A 22159-nucleotide genomic window follows, 5' to 3' on the forward strand; every position below is an offset into this window, starting at 1 on the left:
TTGGCCTTTCCTAACGATCTTTGTAAACAGGCCATAATCCTAAGAAGCTCATTAAGGTCTAATGGGATAATAAGTTATCTAAGATATCAAGTTATCAAGAGCTCTATTGCATGGTGCTCCTTTCACTTAACATCAGAGTTTACAAATGTTTGCATGTCAATGTAAGTTGACCTATAAGGTAGGTTATTTCTTTTTCTTATTGGCCAGCAAGTGAAAGCGTGAGCGAGGTTGTTTCTGATGAAGTGGACAGTGCCATTTCGAAGTGCTTGGTTGTGCGTATGGCGCAAGAACGAACTTTATGTTTTTCATGTTGGCTTAACCACATATATAATTGTGTTTGTTTTTTATTAAAGTAGCTTATGGATTAAGGTGTTGCTACTATCACCTGAGGATTACAGGTTTGAAACCGGGTCAGTCTGCCTGCCATCAGCAACCAGAGCCAGAGAGAGCACAATTGGCCTTACTTTCTCTAGATAGGTAGATGGCTTTCTCTCCATCCCCACATCACCCTAGAGATGTTTACCAGAAGCTTTTCTCAGTGTGTTGATTGCCCAGTGATGTTGCATCAGAGGTGTTGGGTGGTTGCACATGTGTCTGTGAAAGCAAAAAAGAAGACAGTAAAAGCACTTCTTTCAATAATTTAATCACAGTTCACCACGCATGGTAGTAAATCAGCTTCATGTATCAGTTAAATAAATACGCCATCCTTTAAATACATGAAAAGAAAGTGCATATTGGTGCAAACTCAGAACACGAGGCACTAAGTGAAAGCTTGGTATCGTTGATGGCATGAACTGTAATTTTAACAAAAGAAAACTGCACCACGATAAGCTTCTCACTAAATTTTATACCAAAAAAAAAATGTTGATGTTTTTTTGGCATAAAAATCTTCACCCTTTCTTGACCAGATTCCCCCCCCCCCACCTCCTCTATTTACTACCACTGTGAACAACTTTGACTCTTTTCAAAGTTTCTCGAGAACAGCATTTCACACCCATCCACTCTGAATGATTTTGTTCACGGTGTACCATAATGCAGACTTTTTGAATAGACGGGTGTAACTGGGCTGACTGTAAAAGCTAACATGGAAGTATGTTGAATTTGTGCTGTTACTGTGGTATCCATTTGGTTGCTAAGGAAGCTTTCAGACTAGTGGTGCCGTTTTCTTTCTTTACAAAAATTACATTTCATTTGACAATGGACATACAACCTGTGGGTTCACAGAATCAGAAGCGGTTCACCCTCCCTGTATAGCAGTAATGAATAAGCAACACTTAATAAAACAAAAATGAGAACATTAATTACTTGAAGATTAAAGGTGGGTGAGGTGTTGGGGGTGGTTTTGTAGAGAAAAGTTCCAACAGTACAAAACTGAAAAGTATTTTCAATTCAAAATTAGAGTTTGTGCGATTCCTGGGTCACGCTGCTTGCCATCAGCAGCCGAAGTCGGAGAGAGCACAACTGGCCTTCACTCTTCGATCGTAGAGTTCGCACGAAAAGGGGATTTGGTAATTGGCCGCCTGATTTGGGTAGAAAATGGGTTGTGATTTAGAAGAAGGGGAGGAAAAAAAAATTATTACAGAGAACTCTGATTTAAAGTATAAGGGCTTGTTCAAACAACTCTGATCAGGCAGAACATTAAAACCACTACCAGGTGAAGGGAATTAATTATTGACCTTGTTTATCTGCTTCCAGTGGCACCTGTCAAGGGGTAGGATCTACATATTAGGCAGCGAGTGAACAGTCAGCTCTTGAAGGTGATGTGTTGGAAGCAGGGAAAATGGGCACGCGTAAGAATCCGAGCCAAATTGTGATGGACACACGACTGTTGTGATGGTCTGATCTCCAAAACAGCAGCCAGTGGTCAATACCTACCAAAAGCAGTTTGAGGAAAGACAACTGGTGTACCAGTGACTGGGTCATTGGCACTAAAGGGTCACTGAGGCGATCCATGAAGTCTCCACCTCACGGCTTCCAAGACTTAAAGGATCCACTGCTGGAGTGTCCTGCTGCCAGATACCACGAGATAACTTTAGAGGTGTTGTGGCGGCACAAGAGGGATCTACACAATATTAGGTAGGTGGTTTTAATGTGACATTTTTGCCAGATCATCCACCTCTAGTTGGCCTTACCCTCCAGACACATATATAATGAATATATTTTTTTGTAAATGGGCAAAGACAACGCAACTTGTAACCATTCTCAATCAAACAGAACACGATACACTGCTGAAAATAATAGTCTTATACACAATGGGCTGGTGTAGCTGCCAAACAACCAAGCAGGAGAGCACCCACTTCTGGACACTTTCTTGACCAGTTTAGACAATCTTAACACTACAAAGCTTTTAGGGAACTGGGGCCAACTGATTAAACCTGTGAAATCAGTTGAGCTTCTACTTGATGCGAATGAGGCGGTGCAACCACGCTGTCCTTTGCCCAAAGCCCAGGATTAGTCTCTGGTTTTACTCAAACTTCTTTCAAAGTAGATGAAAAGTACCCAAGTCCAGAGATACCTTGAGTTATTTGTATTGAGATCACAAGATGATGTGAGAAGGTAACAAACATGGCATTAGTTTTCTACTGCTGATCTGACCGCTTGTTTCTAAAAGGCTCAGAAGCCAGTTTTTAGGCGCTCCATGGCGTAGCATGTCCAGTTCAATCCTGCAAGCGATGAACTGGCTGCATGATTCAGGCTCAACAATGGTGCTGTAGTGGCAGTTGGATTTTATTTTGGCCTTGTTGGTTTGTGCACATTTTGTGCACATATGCCAGTGGCTCTCAAGCTGACCTTCAGGGACCCCACGTTATGCCACTATTGTATGCAACACAATGGTCCCTATTATTATCCATAAAGTGCTGGATTAAACTTTCGTTCTATATAAAGAGTTACATCTAACTCAACTGATTAATTCAAGGTTTTAATCAGATCCATGATTGGTCCCCTGATTGGTTGGAACAAAGTTCTTGCCAGAACATGATCCATTTCCCAGAAATATAAACCTCAAAGTGTGCATCATTCTGATGGACATATTGGGAACTCAATGGGAAAAATGAATGGCGATTTTGAAAATAACAGTGATGTGGTAAACAAAAATGTTGCAAACCTAATACATTTTTAATAAATCTTCCCTTAAATGTCACTAGGTCTGCTGAATTATTACATCATTAGGAATTTAAAAGATCAACAGTGTTATTGCCATCCTATATCTAGCTAACACTGATACTTCATATTTTTTATAAATTTATATTCTTTGATTCATTGATAATTTGAAGTGTGTGTGTGTGTGTGTGTACATACAAATATACATACACACACGCAAACTTTCATTATTTACCATGACTGTCCAAGTACAAAACCTAGTTTCACACAGTGTGCACTCAGAAAATCTGTCCTTGCGTTATGTATCCTTAAAAAAGTTATTATTTTTATTGTTTAGTATTATTAATTACTGTCAGTTATTTCAGTTTAATTGTAGTCTTGTCTGATCTTACTTTTGTTTTAAATTTTGTTTTAAAATCTGAACTTAATTAGATTTTCTTCTGTTTTTCTTTTAATTATAGTTAACTAAGTTTATCAGTTATGCTCAGTTAGTTTTCTTTGTATTAATGTTTTTAATTTGCTCTTTGTCTTTCTCTTGGTCAATTAAGTAAGTTGATTAAATATTTTCTTTTTCAATCCCCATTTACTGTAAAATCTCAGCTACATTTAAAATGAGGATCACTCTTAATGTGCCTCAGAGTGGGGTGGGCGGGGGGTTGACTGATATATTAACTGCTCATAATTAAGCTTTATACCTTCATATTTTTGAAGTAGACACCACTTCAACAATGCAATATCCTGCCCACAATTTCTTAAAACATATCAGTCCATGGTCATAAAACATTTATTAAGTAATTTGCATTTATGGTTGGACAAATTCTCAAAGGAAATGAACTAAAATAAATGTTTGTATATTGCAGTAAAAATATATTGACAAAGAAAATCAGAATATCCTTTGTCAATATAAATAGAATATATTTTCAGAAAATGCCATTCATTTTTCTCATAGAGAACTCCTTAGACTCAAGTTTCTAACATGGACATGACTAAAGAGGGCTATTTTACTTTAACAATTATCTATAAGACAGCGCCCCCCAGTGACCACCTTCAGATGATCTCTATGATAGGACGACTTTGGGAACCACATCCCAGTTCAGTTATGTGCAGGTATGGTCTGCTTACAGTTAGGACAGGCCTGACTGCTCGCACCAGGCAGTCCGACCGCATGCTCAGTGGTGGCTATGAGCAACGTGTCCAGTGTCATCTCTGTGCATTTTGCTATGAAACGTATAAATGGCCTCACGTCGCCCTCGTTTGCTGTGTCCAGGGCGGTGTAATACTCGGCTCTCTGCTCTTTCCGGATGGTGATTGGAGGATAGCTGGCCTGCATCAGCACCAGGTTCATCAGCAGGCGCGATGTCCGTCCGTTCCCGTCCACAAATGGGTGCACGTAGACAAGCTTATAGTGGGCAAGGGCTGCGAACTCCACTGGGTGGAGGTGAAGTGCCTCCTCCGAGTTCAACCACTGCAGCAGCTCCTGCATGTGCCGATCCAGGTCGTTCGGATGCGGTGGAATGTGGTGACCTACGAACACCTGGTTAGTTCTGAAGCGGCCTGCTTCAATAGGGTCGGCATATCCTAGCACGCGGCGATGGATCTCCAGGATGTCGTTGATGGTAATGGCGCCAGTCTGGGATAAAAGAGTCGTGTTGATGTACTTCATAGCCGCGTCAACGCCAATGGCCTCGTTCTGTTCCTGCAAGCTTTTGCCCGGCACAGCGTAGCGCGTCTCGATGATGTGGCGAATCTCGGACAGTGTCAGCGTGTTGCCCTCAATGGCCACCGTGTGATATATGTGATGGTAGTACGTCTCTTCCATGATTCGCCGCAGCGCAGAGTTGCCCTTGGGGATGGACATGAGGCGCCGCACTTTCCCATCAATGATCCCGAAGTGGCGCTGATCGATTTCCTCAACCAGGGGGAGCGTACGGTCCCGGCTAACCAACGCCCTCTGGTTGCACGGCGAAATAGCCAGCGCTTTGCTGTAGAGGTGGTCAGCCTGAACCACGTCCTTCTCCTCTTCTAGAATGCTCCCCAACTCCGTTAGGGCGTCCACAAAGTCAGGGTTCATGTTGAGGGCGTGGATAAGCAGTTTGTGGGCTTTTTCTCTTTTGCCCTGTTTCTTCATCTCCAATGCCTGCTGGAGAGCTGCCTTTGCTTCCAACTGTGCCTCTGTGGGAAGAGAGAAGCATCATGATACTTTAAGGAAGAATTTTATATTGGTGTATCAATCAAGTAAAGCAAGCAGGAAAGAAAGTTTCAACTATTTGGTCACAGTCCATGTATTTACTGTTCCTCCTTCATCTTACCTTTACTGGGCTTGGGCCTCTGAGGCAGGAGCTCGAGGGCAGTAAAGGGCACAGTGAGGCTGGTGGAGTGCCCCATGGGGCGATTTGTGTTGCCCCATAGTTGACAGCGCAGCAGGGAGATGCCCTTCAGAGTGGCACAGCATTGCTCCTCCACACCCACCAGGGGGAGCAGCAGGACCAACACTGAGCCCAGCAGGACAAAGAGCACCGGCCCCCAGGCCCATAGCAGAGGACTACTGCTGGCGTGACGCAACACCGCTAACGCTGCCATCAATCAAGGTGTCCACTTTGCTTCAGCCACACGTCCAGCATTCTGGCAGGTAGACAGTCAGAGCAGAGCTTCACCCTGTGATGAAGGAGGAAGAATGAGGTAAAGTTCAGTAAAAACTGGCTGAGGGCTATTCTTAGACGCCTGAAGACACCGATCCAAACTAACCCAAGGTCTCTAATGGATTTGTATGCGTACAATGTCCTACTTCCAGCACTTATAGCCCACGTATACACAGCTTGTGTGTGACTTTAGAGGACCTCTATCCAAATGTTTGGTGTGTAGGGAAACTTATCAAGTAGGATTACCTTACAGTGGTGGTGAGGGTATTTCACAAAACAGGATAAACACACACATCATGTCACATAATGTAAATCCAAAGTCTATAATGAGAAATTGTGCTTTGGAAATCAACCCCTACAGGGCTTAATGTCGATGAGTCCTGAGTTTTACATGTAATGCAATAGTGAACAAACCGGGACATCAGAAAGGATGGTCAGACGGCAGCTTTCGTTACAGTGCCCTTAAGTCTATTCTGACTGGCTACATAATACTGTCTTACTCCAAAAGCACCTTGAGCTCTGACCTTCTGACCAATTTTAGTTAATAACAAAATATACAAATTAAAAGTCTTACTATTTGTAATTTTATCATATTTAATATAACAAACATTTGACCACCCTTTTAGCCATTTATGTATTTAAAACGTTACTCCAGTCATTTTAAACACAGAAATCTTTTTTTTTTTTTCTGGTAAATGCATAGAAGTGCATGGAAGACATGTATCTGATTTTATTTTCCTACATTTTTATTTATTTATATATGACCTAATAACTAATCATCCATTATTTCATGATCACACGGATGTTGCAAAGGTTTCAAAAACTCCAGCACGTATCAGATATGATGCACATTGCTTTAATGGGTTAAATTGTTCATTGTGTCTTGTTTTTCCACATAGGGGCCCTTTTAATGTGGGGTATTCTCAGCACGTTCACAGTCAAGATCAACGCACAAAAAAAAAAACCCATATGGAGCGAAACCGGCTGTGAAACAGCGTGTGCTCTGCTCTGCTCTGCTCTGACTGTATCAGGCGAGAGAAGCGCAGTAAGAGGACACCTACACCCACGCTGATCTGGTGCTTTCTCGTTTGTTTACATGTAGTATGATGTAGCAAATATAATCACTATTACCTTTCAGCGGTGGTCCTGAAGCCCCCCCTCTGCCCTGCACACTTTTGATTTCCCCTTCTTCTTTCACTCACAGACTGTACAGACCTGCTTCACACGGGCTCTGGTTTAACGCTCGGCTACAGAAGTGACCGTTTAACAGCTGCCGTTTTAACGATGCGCTCAACACTGAGTAACAGCAGCTCGCCCGACATCACCTTAAGACATCCTTAAGATGGCTATTACTGTCGTTGGTTTATACCGAACACACCGTAAACACCGTTTTTACCTTTCTGTAGAGGGAAATGTCTTCTTTTACCCTCAAAACATTGAGAAACTCTGAATATTCCGCTGCGCTCAGCTCCGCCGCTCTGAGCTCTGCTGTCACCGGCCATCAATTTGACGTAGCTTTAAACTGACATCCGATTGGTTGCGTTGATGATGAACGCCCTCGCCGATTGGCTCACCGCGCGGGCTTACGCACGTCTAAACAGCTACACGTTGGCCGGATCGTAGGGGTTTGTGATTGGTTCAAAACCACCCTGGCTCGCTATTGGTCGAGAGAAGCCTACATATATAACTCTTACAACAATCATACTTATTAAATGTATTATTTTATTTATTGTATTTATTTGTTTGTTTGCTTTTATTGCAACCTTGACCTAAAAATACGTGGGTGAAAAGCTAATTTAATCTTTTATAGATACATCTAAAACAATATAACATTATATAACATTGAAATTGAAACGAAAACATAATACAAACTAATACAATAAATCAATGTCAAAAACTTAAGGGAATACAGACATAAAACACGCTTTTGTATTTTACTTTAATTTTTTGTATTATTCATTTTGTTTGTTTACAACTTTCTCCCAAAGCAGCTTCCTGTGTGGCACAGGTCGAGCCAGCGGAGGGCGAAAGCGTTCAGAAAACCAGAGAGTAGAAACAGGACTCACTGGGGCAAGTAAACATGAACCACCATTAGGCACCATGCCTAATACCACGAGATCATCCAACGCCCCGATCTCACTAACGCTCTTGTCGCTGAATGCAATCAAATCCTCACAGCAATGCTCCTCCAAAATCTAGTAGAAAGCCTTATTTCTCCCCCCTGGACAGTAGAGACAATTACTCCAACAAAAGCAGGGCAAACTCTTATCCTGAGGCCCTTGATTTCGAAAGAAACAATGGATGAGCAGGTGTCCCAATACTTTTGCCCATATAGTCAGGTATATGTACACACATGCTTCATACGTGTTTCGCTGTGTAATACCGCTAAGACAACTGAAGGGGGCGATAAAGAGTTAGCTTGATTTTTTTTTTTTTTTTTTTCGAGAAATTTTATTGAATATTTCATTTAGGATTTGTATCTTTAATTGCAGAAGTATTAAGATATGAAACACATACAGAAACATAGTGTGTGCACTAAATAAAAGGTTCTACACTAAACCACTGGCTCAGAGCATGATTGATCCACATGTGTTTAACAGTTAGATTCTGCAGCCTTTTCTTTATCTTCAGTGCATTGTACTTATCTTCTCAAAGCATCAGGCTTGTTTAGATGTTCCTTTGAAAACTACTGCGTCCCCAGAAGTGATCATAGCTGTAGCTCAGACCGTGCCCTGACTCACCTCCTCGATCATGCTCTCAGCTCTAGCACAGAACACACTTTAATATGTTTTCTAAAGTCCTTCCTCATGAAGACATAAATCAATGGGGTCAGCAAGCTCTCAACACCGGCAAGAATAACAACAAACACGTCTTCGGTTTGAAGAACATCCTCATTTGTCTCGTTGTTGAGATCCATCAAAGCTAAAACGTGAAGAGGCAGCCAGCAGATCAAAATAGTGGCAGTCAGCGGCATCAGGATTTTGAACGACTTCTTGAACTTGAGCACCCGGTTGGACTCGCGTAGCTTTCGCATAATGACGACATAACAGATGATAATCACAAGGAAAGGGATCACAAATCCAAAAATGAAACTGTACACCACCTCGGCAGTGCGCTCATCAGGCTGAACGTCCTGGAAGAAGGCCAGTGGTGTGCTGAGCACTGCTGAGAAGATGTAGGCTAGCAGGACTATCGCAGAGGCCTTTCTTCCGGTGCGCTGGCCCTTCGCCCATACAGGAAATGTAATGACCACACAGCGGTCCACACTGATGATGACGAGGAGGAAGATGCTGCTGAACATGTTGAAGGACGTAATGAAGGAACTGATCTTGGGCACGAAGTCCCACTCATCGGCCACCCCGCTGACGACATCAAGGGGCAGGGAGAGACAGAATATGAAGTCGGAGACGGCCAAACCGAGGGACCAGGTTGTGTTGACTGACTTCTTTACCTTAAACCCAGCAGTCCAGATCACCAGACCGTTTTCTGCAAGGCCCAGAACGATGAGGATCAAATAAGCTGCTCCGAGGAAAATGCACAATGTGTTGCAAACTGGTGGAGCAGTAGTGAGGCTTGTGGTGTGGTTCTGGTATTCATAGTCAGGATTTTCTGTCTCTGGGGAGGTTGTCATGACGGTTCTTGCTCGATTCTGCGACGCAAATACAAACAGAAATGAGGACTGATCTGACAAGAAGTCAGATTTGGATGGGATTAAAACATATCAGGGCCTGGGTCAATCTCCTTTTTTTATTTGACAGGTGGTACTCTGTGATTTTGTTTCTGTCCAGATCGACATCTATTTGGAGTTCTCCCTCCTTTCTTGAGAAAATTACAGGGCAAATTAATGCAAACCATATGGTTGATAGGAAATACAACCCCCCCCCCCCCCCCAAAAAAAAAAAAAAAAAAAAAATCTTAACAGGGCTCTAAACTAAATACCTCAAGTGAGAGGAAATGTTTGTGAATGGTGGAGGGGATGGATGCCAGTTTTTCAGGGTGCGCCCGTGTCTGTGTTTCCTTCTGGCTCCCTCCTTTTAATTAAGCTCTTATAGTCAGATCTATACTCTGATACTCTTTCTATGTAAATGATGGCCCACCTGTCAGGAATACTGACCGTCTGGATCTTCACATCCTTCAGCTACTGCTACACTGACCTTTTAAATGGACTAACTATTAGTGCTCTAATGACTGCTTTTATTATTATTATTATTAATAATAATAATATTATTATTGTTATTATTATTATTAGTAGTAGTATTCCTACTATCACCACTGCACAGCATATCTATAAGTAGATCAGTACACCCGAGCATAACAGCACTCTTATGTGGTGTTTAGATGCCTTTTCACCATTTATTAGTAACTTAAAAGTAGTTTGGACCAGAGCAGGATGGGTTCCCCCCCTGTTGTGGGTCTTATTACCTTCCAAGGTTTCTACCTCTAGCTTGAGGGAGTTTTTGCTTGACACTGTTCTATGTATTGTTGCTCTTTTATTACTAGATTTCTGTTCACCTGTTATGAAAAAAGCACTATATAAATACATTTGACTTGATTTAAGTGTCAGCCCAAGGAAGGGATGAATGGTTCTGTAATTAGTCTTCAGATTATTCAATTATATCTTTTTTACACATCTATACTGGACATTTTTGGCTTCCTTCTATGTATTTAAAAAAAAATCCCTGCTGGAAAAGAAACAGTCTGGCCAGCCTGACCAGCTTAGCACCTCCAGTACAGGGTATGGTTTCATTTGAATTATTTGATCTAACAATTTAACCAAGCTGGTTGACCACCTTGATCCATCTTTATGACCAGCTCCTCAACCACCTTGATTGATCATCAAAGGCCGTCTTGGACCATCTGAAACTAGCTGGTGTCTAGCTGGATTTTTCAGCAGGGATGTGAAGTTGCACAGGACGAGTAGACCTGGATTATTTTAGACATTGACTGTCACAGTAACAGCTACTGATATTTGGTATGAAAATACACCAAAATGCACAAGGAAAAAAAAGACTTACGTCCATGGCTGTTTTTGTAGGTTGCTCCAGAGCTGCTGCTTTGGCTGCTAATAGTAAGGGATACATCTTTTCTATCTGTAAATTTCGTAATACACAGTTCTTCCAGTTCCACAGTGTGTCGACACCCACATTCGAACACTATTAAAGCACTTATCAGTGCAGTGCAGTCACAGTTTGTTAAACAGAAATGTGCTGTGGTGTATTTTGGAGGATTAACGTACGAGAGAGGCAACGCAGTCTATTGATATCAGGCAGCAGGCAGCAATTATTTGCATTGCTGTTTATAACATGCATGGATACGTGCATAATGTTAAGCACCAGGAATAGAGGCCAGGTTGCTTCCAGTGTTCCAATTTGAGTTTATTAAGTGTTCTCACACTTTGGTTGGGGTGCAAAATGCTCAGATGCCTACTTATTTACAATCCTGGTGTTTTACCTCAGCAGGAAACACACGGATATTGGTTGGTATACAGCAAAGACTTGCAGAACACAGGTAAAAAAACACTGTAATGATTCCCCAGTCTTAACAGAGTGGTGTTGTCATCTGGTTGTTCCCTAGGTTTGGCCTTCTCAAGTCCGCTGGTAAAAAGATAAGCCGATGGTTTCCCTTCTGATGCAAGTTTAGCTCCAGTGTGGTTTTGAGGGAATGGACGATGGAGAGAAGAGATTAGCTCATGTAGCAACATGTAATACCCTAACTTTAATACAACTAGGACCAATTCAAAGCTTTACAAATACTCTTGACTCCTCAGCTCTTGTCCCAACAGTCGGCAACCTTGGACTCCTCTAAGCAGATGACAGCCAAATTTTCGATCCAATTTGGAAAGCCAATTACCCAAATCTCTGTTCATGTGAACTGGTGGTGCCCCCAACACTAGGAGGGCACAGATGCCTGTGCTGACCAACATCACACTAGGATGTGGGGAGGAAAAGCCATCAACTCACCTTTTAGAGAGCAAGGCCAATTGTGCTCTCTCTGACTCTGGCTGCTGATGGCAAGCAGCCTGACCTGGGATTTGAACCATCGATCTTCGGATAATAGTGTCAGTACTTAGCCCTCTATGTTGTTATTTAAAGAATCTTTTAGAAAACAGTTCTAAGTAACAATAATCGTCAAGTCAAAAGAACTTGCAGCATTAATGCTCATGGATGCCATTAAGGCTTATATGAATTTGTGTGTGAGGTAAAATGCTAATAATGACCCTTATGTCCTCTCATATTCATGTCCCATCCTCTGATAAGTCCACTGCAGTAGTCATTTCCTTAGACACGAACTCTCTCAAACATAAATATGTATAAACAGGCTTCTTCTGCATAAAAAAAAACAAAACTTCTCAGTAACCGGCGCTGTGATCAACACCAGATCTTGTCTTGCGTAAGGCACTTCTGGTCTTCCGCTGTTATCAGTGCAGCTGAAGATCTTTTTGCTGACACTGCTGATCTTGCATCACGCTCTTACTTTAAAACAACACTATATGTAGCATAGTGCAAGTGTGCTTTTTATTTTATTGATGCATTTATTAATATAATTATTATACATACACATATTAAATAATCTATATTAATACAGTTTATTAATACAACTAACAGGCTATCTCTTAGTTTCGGTAAATAAGTCAATGTTTATGTATTAATGTTCATTAACATAGTTGCATGATTTCTGAGATATATTTAACTATATTTCAATGTGTGGGAGGATCTTGTACGTTAAATATTTTAAAATAAAATTATGGCTGTAGGGAGATATGTGTAGAATGGGCTTTTGGTATTATAGCATAAAATCTTGTTTTGTTTAAGAAAAACTTGCTATATATTTGACATGGCTTAAGTGCATTGGGAATGGGATGGTGTCTCTGAATATATTTTGGATGATCTTCCACTATTGCACTTTATGTCTCCCTAAAGCAGAAGCTACATCAATAGCTGTAAAACTCCACTGTCCAAAACCCATTCACTTCCATGGCTGGAATGAATTGAAAAAAAAAAGGGGTCGTCATATCTCTGTTTTGGTGCAATATTGGACGAAACTAAGTGCAGCCCTCTCTAAGTCTGCACACCCCTAACATAGGGTGTGAGTTTGGAGAAGATCGTAGAAAGTCAAAAATTTGGCCCAAAAAAACACACAGGGGTACGTACCCCTTATGGTTTTTTTGGGCCAAATTTTTTACTTTTTCCGATCTTCTCCAAACTCACACCATATGTTAAGGGTGTCCAGACTTCGAGAGGGCTGCACTTAGTTTCGTCCTATCATTTCCCAAAGCAGAGATATGATGATCCATTTTCCAATAGATTCCAGTCTAGAAAATAGATGGATTTTGGACAGTGAAATTAAAACAGATATGGCTTCAGGGAGAGATGGATCGCATGGGCAGTTGCTATTTTATTTTTTAACTTCCCACTTTCAATATACAGCTCTGGAAAAAATAAGAAACCACTTAATTAATTTTCCTTAAATGTTCATCTCTACATGTATGACAGACCTCTTATTCCAGGTATTTCATCAAACAAAGCTGAGTTACTTGACTTTGCACTATAACTATGAATGGCATAAAGTATAATAACTAACAATAATAACTTCTTTTCATTATAATTATTACAATAATTTCTTTGCATTATTTGAGCAGTTGTTTTTGAGCAGTTTGTCATTTCTGCAAATAAATGCTCTAAATATCAAATACTTTTTCAAAATGTTGTCCATGGTTTATGAAATACATCGCAAATGTTAATTTCCATAAACACATTGCCTAGAAATAATAAACAGTGGTCTCTTCATTTTTTCTGGAGCTGTATTTGACATAGTTTACATATATTGGAAATGGGATCCCACTCATAAGACATTTGAAGGATTTGACATATATTACATATATAGTCACGCCTCTCGCTAATGAAGCCCAACGCATAACACCTGGACGAGGGGACCCACTGCTGGATCTTTTGACTAGGAAAGCAGAAGTGTCTGTCTTCCCTGTTACACTTAAGTCCCCTCATGTCTTTCGGGAGGTCCTTTTTTCTTTATTTTTATTTTCCTCATGGTTTTTGAGATGGCCAGCGTTCTCCCCTTTATTTGTTTTTCCTCCTTTTCCCTCGTGCTGGATGCACAATTTGTTTTTTCACCCGTTTTCATACCCATTTCCCTTTGTGGGCCGTTTTCATAACTGCTGCTTTAGAGAAGTGGCAAAGTGTTCGCATTGCAACGCCGTGGCCGGGGTTCGAGTCTTGGGTGACTGCATTTGCTCTTCAGTTTTGCCTGCTCTGAGATCAACTTGCACTTGGAGTCTCTGCACTTGGAGTCGTTGGTTTGTGTTCATACCCTGCTCTAGGTGAGGACCCCATTACAGCGGATATATTGGAAATAGGATCCCATTCGTAATAAACCCGACATAGCATAACCTGTATACTGGAAATGGGATGGTGTATTTCAGTATGTTTTGGATGATCTCCCACTTTGATTATATTGAAAATTTTGCTTTAATAGCAGCTTATTCATGCACTGCACATCTCCTTGAAGCAGTAGCTACATCAAAAATCCCACCATTCAAAACCCTTATTTTCTTAACAGGAATGTGTTGGAAATGGGACAGTCAGGTCTCAGCTTTGGGAAATGATAGGACGAAACTAAGTGCAGCCCTCTCGAAGTCTGGACACCCTTAACATATGGTGTGAGTTTGGAGAAGATCGGAAAAAGTAAAAAATTTGGCCCAAAAAAACCATAAGGGGTACCCCTGTGTGTTTTTTTGGGCCAAATTTTTGACTTTCTACGATCTTCTCCAAACTCACACCCTATGTTAGGGGTGTGCAGACTTAGAGAGGGCTGCACTTAGTTTCATCCTATTTTGCACCAAAGCAGAGATATGATGATCCTTTTTCCAATATATTTCCAATCTAGAAAATAGATGGGTTTTGGATGGTGGAAATTTGCAACTTTTAATACAGATATGGCTCCTGCGTCTATAGGTTCCCTTTAATAGTTTGGAAAACCTTTGACACTAGTGTAACCAAACTCTGATATGTTCAGCGGCCTGTTGGGCTTACAAAGCATAGCACGTTTGGGGAGTGTAGGTTGCACAGTTGGACTGTAGGCCAACTTTGACCTTTCCTATATGAATCCCTTTCCTATTTTTGCAAATTAAAAGGGTCAACCGTTTGATGTAGGGCTTTCAAAATCGGTTCAGTCCATCGTCCTATGGTCTAGTCTACGCATGCAAAAGTTGGTGGCTTTACGACGTTGCCTTTCCTCACAGGACCTTCAAACGTGAGCCATCGCCATAGGCTTGAAGAAAGGCCATATTGCCTTGATCTTTTAACCCAGGGCTCTCGGATATGTCGACTGGGCCTTGGCCACCTTCGTTTTTAATTAAGGTAGATAATTGAAGTTATTGTTAACTTAATATTAATTATTTCATTAAAAAAGTGCAGTTTAATTTAACAGGGCAGTTGTCTGACTGGGCACTGATCGTGCTGCAACACTGAGGGATGTGGTTTCCAACTCAAACTCAACCGTCAGTGCAGAGAGGAACTGAATATTATGATAAGTTCGAACAAGGTGCCTCACCAGAAGAGCAAAAGCAGCAGCTCTGCAGCACCGCACTAAACCAGCTACTGACAGGTGAGTTCTTTATTTATTCAGACATCAAATGAAAATGTGCCATTACGATCAGATTTGAGGTGTGCAGTTGAAAAAAGTATTCAGACATGCAAAGAGAAACCTGAAAGGGTACATTAGCTTGGAAGCAAGGGTTATTTTTCTTAATGTAATGATTTATAACAAGCAAAGCTAATTATATTTGCTAATGTTTATTTAAAAATGTGTCAGTTCACAAATTAATAAAAAACTAAATAAAAAAATCCATAGTTTCCTTAGTTCGTTTTACTGTTTCCCTGTCACTCCCTTTGGATGTTTCCCCCTTTTATTGCTTTTATAAATATAATCATGCTCAATATAATTTTTACACAAATTTAAACATAACTCAAATATCAAAGTGAAATGCAAATGTATTATGTAATTGTAGTATTTTGTTGTAATTGCAGAGTAGTCATTGGTATCTCATGGCCTCCCTCACTAGTCCCCTTCCGGTACGGTCACTTGGTTTGTGAGGACGGCTGCTGCTCCAGGCAGATTTACACATGGGCCATTATCCTTTCTTTTCTTACTGATGGATTTAACTGAACTCCAGAGGAGGTTCCGTGACTTTAATTTTTTTGTGTCCATCCCCAGACTTATACTCTTTAATAAGCTTTTCCCTGAGTTGTGTGGAGTGTTCCTATATTTTCATGGTGTATTTTTGTACCCAGGAATACTGATTAACCATTAACTGGACCTTCCAGGCAGGTGTCTTTATACAAACAATCACTGGAGACACAATCACTGAACACTAATTGCGAGACTGCCAAAATATATTGACCATGATTCCATTTTTTTAAGTCAACAAATCCAGGGATTAAAACATCCAGGGATTAAGCCTACCCTAAAGGTCCCAGGTACATCCCTGATCCATCACAATGTAACTAAATGTACTATTGTAGTGTTAAAAGGGTTCAACTCAATGCTAGAAATGAATGCTGTGGGACTGCCTGCATCCCCATGGTTTGATTAGCTTTTTGCTAGCCAAAGCTAACAGTTCATTATTGTTGTTTGGTGGGAATCAGTTGCTTGTCTTTGCTTTACAGAAATGCGAGGTATTATGATTCCAACACCAGTGACAGAAAGACAATATCAGGACTACATGAACGGGAGCCTGACAAACCAGACAATGACGCTGCAATCTTGCACGAATGCAACATGTATTATCTTTGCAGTTGCAAATGTGATCATTGTCGTCCTGGGCATTGCTGGAAATGCTTTGGTGATCTGGATCGCAGGATTTAAGGTAAACAAGTCTGTCGTTAGCATCTGGTACCTGAGTCTGGCCGTGTCAGACTTCCTATACTGCTCCTTCCTGCCATTCAGTGTTGTCAATGCGGTTCAAAAGAACTGGGTCTTCGGGCGCTTCATGTGCAAATTCAGATACTTCATGATGTCCCTCAACTGGTTCAGCAGCATCTTCCTCCTTGTCATCATCAGCCTGGACCGCTGCGTGCTCGTCATGTTTCCAGTGTGGGCGCAAAACAAGCGCACCGTCAGAAAGGCCTCTGTGATCACCATGCTGGCTTGGATTGTCTCCGCAGCGCTTAGCATGCCAATGGCCGCTTTCCGAGACTTTCAGCTGACTAACAGCAGCCAGAAGAAAATGTGCAGCTACAAGTACATGAATGGTCAACAGCGCATTGCTTTTGTGACAAGCCGGTTCGTTTTTGGATTTGTGATCCCCTACCTGATCATTGTCGTCTGTTATGTCATGATCATCCTGAAGCTGAAGACCAGCCAGATGGCGAATTCCAAAAAGCCCTTCAAGATCATGATGGCACTGATTGTCACTTTCTTGATGTGCTGGCTGCCTTATCACACGTTTTCTTTAATGAGACTAAACTATAAGAGATATAAACATTTTCTCCCTCAAGCCTCAAACATAGCTTTCACTCTTGCTAATACCAACAGCTGTCTGAACCCATTTCTTTATGCGTTTATGGGTAAAGACTTCAAAAAGCAATGCTTTGCAATTTTCTCAAAGATTGAGAATGCAATTGAGGAGGATGGCCGGAGCACAATCCGAGGGACACCTGTTAACACCTCTGGGGAAATAAACCTTTCAACCAATGTCTGAATGTTTTCCTGCCTGTCAATAGAAGGTTTATCATTACATAAATGTATACCAAAAACAGACAGAATGGAACCTATTACGAAAATCCTTCTCAAAACAGCTGGAGAGCATATATTATCATATTTTCCACAAGGGGGCGCCATTAGATACTCTTTAGAGATACTCTTAGAGATTCTTTTTGTGCATAATTGAAAAGAAGGAGGTGGCAAAAACAACACTTTGGTAACAGTTATAGTTATGATATATGAAATAATCAAATATGATCAAAAGTATACAGTGATAGTGATAACGGGAGTATATGAAACAGCAATACTTTGACAAAGTGATGCCAACGCCAATGTGTCGTTGACAAACCAGCTGTACACAATGTTGAAGTCATATTGTCTGTGTAAAAACCTTTTGTGAAGTTAGCTATAGGGAAGTGAAAACTCTTCCTACTTTAAAGCATTTGTTTTATTCTGCTGTCACTTTACAATAGATTTGAGATCAAATCAAGCTCTGCAAGTAACCATAGTGGATTGTAAAAGTGTAAATACCTGGTGAATTTTTTATATTGTATGTAAGCTTCTTTAAGCACAGTGCTTCCAAAAGCAGAAGCTTCTGAATTGTATTGTTGAACATTAGTCAATTCCAAAGCAATAAAAAGAACTATTTTTGTCTCATATTTGCATTTCCTTCCCCAACCAACCAACCTCCAGTGCAAACTGTCTGTTCTGTTCTGCATCACCTAACAGGGAGAGGGTAAACCATCCCACCTACCCAAAAGAAAGTGAGGCCAATTATGCTTTCCCCAGGCTATAAATAATAGAGCCACAGATTATCACCCAGTGATAGACAGATTATATTTTTCTTAACTGTTGGGCAAACCTACTCTAGAGGAAACTAGCCAGGTTAACTAACATTCCACTACTGCCTCTGGAAAGATAACAGAACAAGGGCTTTGCGTAACATCCACCCAACCACCCAGCTAATCCCCCAGCTACATTTTCACATGTTTGATTGAAAATATGAACAAATTGAGGTATAGATAGATAGATAGATACTTAATTGATCCCGAAGGAAATTTAGCAATATATAGGTGTACTACTCCAGTAAAACAACCACAAAGAAAAACAACGAAACAAACAATAATCAAACTATTAAATCAACAATTATTCAACTTTCACAATCCAGTTCAGTTCAAATCAATTCAGTGCAATTTTTTTTATATTGCTTTTCTGAGATGCAGCTTTCCATAAATGTACACAGTGGACATCAATGTGATGCTGCCTGCTGGGATCATGAATACATAATAGTGCTGCTGAACTGCAACTTTCCTATTCAATATTTCAAGGCTATTCACCTTGGAAGTCACCTCCAGAGTCAGAGAACTGTTTCTCATGATGTGAGGGAAAGGTTCTTGAGATGTGTGGGAGTCCCAATTAGTTTCTAAGAGATCAAGGAATGCCCATTGTCTCCTTGTTCATAGCTGGCCTCAAAAGGCTCAAAGTAAAGCAGCCATGTTACTCCTCTGCTGTGGTCTTTTAACTATCTTCCTGTAGCTGCTTTAAATCTGATGCATCAGATTTAAAACCCTGACGCTGGCCTACAAAGCCAAGAATGGACCAGCCCCTCCGTACTTCCAGGCTTTTGGCTGGCACTCTTATTCTGAGTGGCTTACAGTTCAAACATGTCACACAGGTTGGGGAGTGTAGTTCTTGGAGTCTTGCCCGGGGACTCCTCAACCAACAGGCCAGCCATCCTGGCACCTGTCCATGGTGCTAACTAGGACCCTTCCTCCTTTTTTTGGACAGAGGGAGTGAAGTGGCACTGATTTCTACAACAACAGCAATGAGTCATTCGACCCACACCACAAGGGAATACGTATATGAATAATAATATCGGCATATAAGTATAGGAATAAGTAGGAATAAGGAATAAGTATATAAGGAATAAGTATATCAATGTAGTTCTCAGTTCTTATGACACTTAGGAAAGGGATTAAAAATTTTAATTTGTCCCAGGAGTGAATACCCTTCCCAAATCTCTCCAAGAGCAAGGCCTCAAATCATTCAGGAAGTGGCAAATAACCCAAGAACAAGATCTAAACAACTGCAGCCATACATGCCCATGCCATAACAGTCCCCCCACCATGTTTGACAGATGATGTGGTATGCTTCGGATTATGAGCCCATTTCTTCCCCTCCATACTCTTCTCATCATTCCTAATCTTGTTAATCTTCATTTCATCTGTTTGAAGAATCTTGTTCCGGAACTGTGCAGGCTTGGTTTTTTGTTTTTCTAGCAGTAATCTGACCTTTTTGTTCTTGAGCTCCCTTTGTATTGTATTGTGTTTCATGAAGGCATCTCTGTGTCAATGAATCTTGTACCTCCTAGATGGACAACAAGAGGTTCTATGGTCTTCCAGGCCTTTTGGTGTTAATGTTAAAAGTGTATTCCCTCCACTGACAAATGCACCATAAAGTTTCTGCTCTCTCTCATAGGTTTGTTCCTGGCCTCTGACTTGTTGAGGTTAATTGCACAATATTAGAGTGAATGTGCTGCATCAGTGAGGGCTGTGTGGTTTTACATCTTGTTCTTGAATTTTGAGAACCAGTCACAATACAGAGGAACTCTTTTGTCCTTCAATTTTAAGTAGCAAAAGCAACAGCTCTGCAGCACTGCACTCTAGCAGCCATTGATGAGTCCGAATGACCCAGATAGTGACCACTATCCATAAACCCAAAGGCCTCATTCAGACAGAAAGCTCAGTTCTGAACAGGTTTACGCCACATTAATATGCAATAATAGTGGAACTTTTACCAGTACCAGCAGAGCCTAAGGCATGCTGAGCATGCATCAAACCAAACGGGAGGCTATGAGTGTGAGGAAGTAAGGACTCTGTGGTTAAAATGCGGGTTGGTACATTGCAATCAACTCCAGTTAAAGAGGCAAGCGATGACTTGATTAAATGATTTTACTGCAGTGATTAAATCCTGATTGCAGGTGGTTCCTAGCACTGGAAGGAGGTTTAGCTTACGTGAGTTGTGGTCTGCAAAGCACAGAGGAAATAGTACAGGAATAGTACAGGAATAATACAGGAAATAGTCTGTATTATTGACACATTGCTCTGATAAAAATCCCCACACCAAAGTCACTTCACTCCCTCTGTCCAAAACAAAAGATGGAAGGATGCTATTTAGCACCATGGACAGCAACCAGGAAGGGGAGGGGTGGCAAGACACATACATTATTAGGAATGCACACAACAATCACAACTCCGATGAAAATGATACAAAACAAACAACTAAGCGATAGACAAAACCAAAGTTCAACTGAATACTAAAAGTATTCATATAAATTCTCGAATTGTTAAATATTTTGTTTTGTTAAATTTTGTTATGTTTAGTTTAGGTATTTCATTCAAATGATATTTTGAGAGATTTCAAATTTAAAAATCCAAAGGTGTAAAACTGTATCCTGGCCTGTAAAAACCTGCTTTGAACAGCCTACTCTTAGCTGCAAATTCAAATGCTAGCTAGCACATCCTTGAATTTTTGTGCAGGAGAACAAATGAATTTTTTTCTTATAATATCTCAGTGTAGTTTTTAGAACTTTAGCCTCAAACATGATGAAGCTCGGACACAGAAGCTTTCATAGAGAAAATGCTTCAACAACTTTTAAAGAGATGAATGGAAGTTGGGGCCAAATTTGGTAAGATGATTAATTTGCGTTAAAAAAAGGTTAACGCCTTAAAGCCTTATGTTACCATGATAACGTTACAGCACAAATTTTAAGCTAAGGTCAATGTATGCAGTTGTCATTCAGTCTTCAAAAACAGCTCATTTTAGGCCTAGTTATAAAGATCTGTGGTTCAGAGCAGACAATGGAGTTAGCTTGTAGCCTAGCATGGATACCCATTTGCCTAATCACATGAAACAATAAAGTACAAAGGAACTACTGTAAAATTGTGAGTTTGAACAATTTCAATTTTAGATGAATTCATTTTGTTTAAAGAAATTATTTCATTGAATGAGAGGACGACTGTAAATTAACTAGGAGTACTATTCAATTCTCCGATTTTTTGCTTCATAGAAACTTTAACGGCATGTCAGAGCATGTGTCAGAGCATTCCCTACTATCCTCTTGTGTCTGTCCAGTTTTCAAGTTCCCCATCAACCTCATGTTCTGTGTGTACCTTGTGGATCCTTGGTCCTGCCACCTTCTCAGAATTTACAGGTATTCCTTGTTCTGTGCCCCTCCTTTAAATCTCTATCAGGTGTTGTGCAGTGTTGTGTTTGTGATCGCAACCTTCACAGAGCTGGTGCACTGGGGCCTGCCTTCAAGGCCCAAACGAGTTCTATAAGGAACGTTTTCTGAAATCTACACAGGGTTAAAAGTATACATACATCTACTTACTCAGATCAGTCTTTCATTAATGCCTAATATTGTGTAGATCCCCCTTGTGCTGCCACAAATGTATGAACTGCACAGGAACCCCTAAAGGTGTTACCAGCAGATTCTTTCAGTACTTTAAACTGTCAAGTGTGGCCTCCATGTGCATCAGTGAGCCTTGGGCACATGTCATGTTTGGGAGATGTTTTGACCCAGGTGTCAGGCTTTTGTCAAAGTGGCTTGAATGTACACTTGCCCAATTTTCCTGCTTCCAACATAACTTCAAGGACTGTTCATTTGCTGCCTAATATTTCTCACACCTTGACAGGAG

At 40.8% G+C, this 22159-nt stretch overlaps 3 protein-coding genes across 5 annotated transcripts; 1 reads left to right on the forward strand and 2 right to left on the reverse strand.

The window, feature by feature from the left end:
- Positions 1–415: 415 nt before the first annotated feature.
- Positions 416–7251, reverse strand: ficd (FIC domain protein adenylyltransferase). 3 transcript variants are annotated; one of them, XR_011977952.1, is made up of 4 exons: positions 7138–7251; positions 5412–5757; positions 1306–5274; positions 416–594 (listed from the first exon to the last, which is right to left on the reverse strand). XR_011977952.1 is itself a non-coding variant. In XM_072664366.1 (3 exons), the coding sequence occupies exons 2-3, from the start codon at positions 5680–5682 to the stop codon at positions 4196–4198; spliced, it is 1350 nt and encodes a 449-aa protein (XP_072520467.1). In that variant the 5' UTR covers positions 5683–5757; positions 7138–7251; the 3' UTR covers positions 635–4195. The 3 variants fall into 3 exon arrangements, 2 of the variants coding, with proteins under 2 accessions (XP_072520467.1, XP_072520468.1); XM_072664366.1 differs by lacking the exon at positions 416–594 and having other exon boundaries at positions 635–5274; XM_072664367.1 differs by lacking the exons at positions 416–594; positions 7138–7251 and adding an exon at positions 6873–7113 and having other exon boundaries at positions 635–5274.
- A 1239-nt stretch (positions 7252–8490) lies between these two features.
- LOC140541860 (chemerin-like receptor 1) lies at positions 8491–9372 on the reverse strand. The gene has a single exon (XM_072664657.1). The coding sequence runs from the start codon at positions 9370–9372 to the stop codon at positions 8491–8493; it is 882 nt and encodes a 293-aa protein (XP_072520758.1).
- Positions 9373–15308: 5936 nt separating this feature from the next.
- Positions 15309–18116, forward strand: LOC140541871 (chemerin-like receptor 1). Its single transcript, XM_072664668.1, has 2 exons — positions 15309–15362; positions 16424–18116. Exon 2 carries the CDS (start codon positions 16426–16428, stop codon positions 17455–17457), a length of 1032 nt encoding a protein of 343 aa, XP_072520769.1. The 5' UTR covers positions 15309–15362; positions 16424–16425; the 3' UTR covers positions 17458–18116.
- The last annotated feature ends 4043 nt before the right edge of the window (positions 18117–22159 follow it).

Source organism: Salminus brasiliensis, chromosome 20 (genome assembly GCF_030463535.1).
Source record: "Salminus brasiliensis chromosome 20, fSalBra1.hap2, whole genome shotgun sequence".
NCBI classification, from domain to species: domain Eukaryota; kingdom Metazoa; phylum Chordata; class Actinopteri; order Characiformes; family Bryconidae; genus Salminus; species Salminus brasiliensis.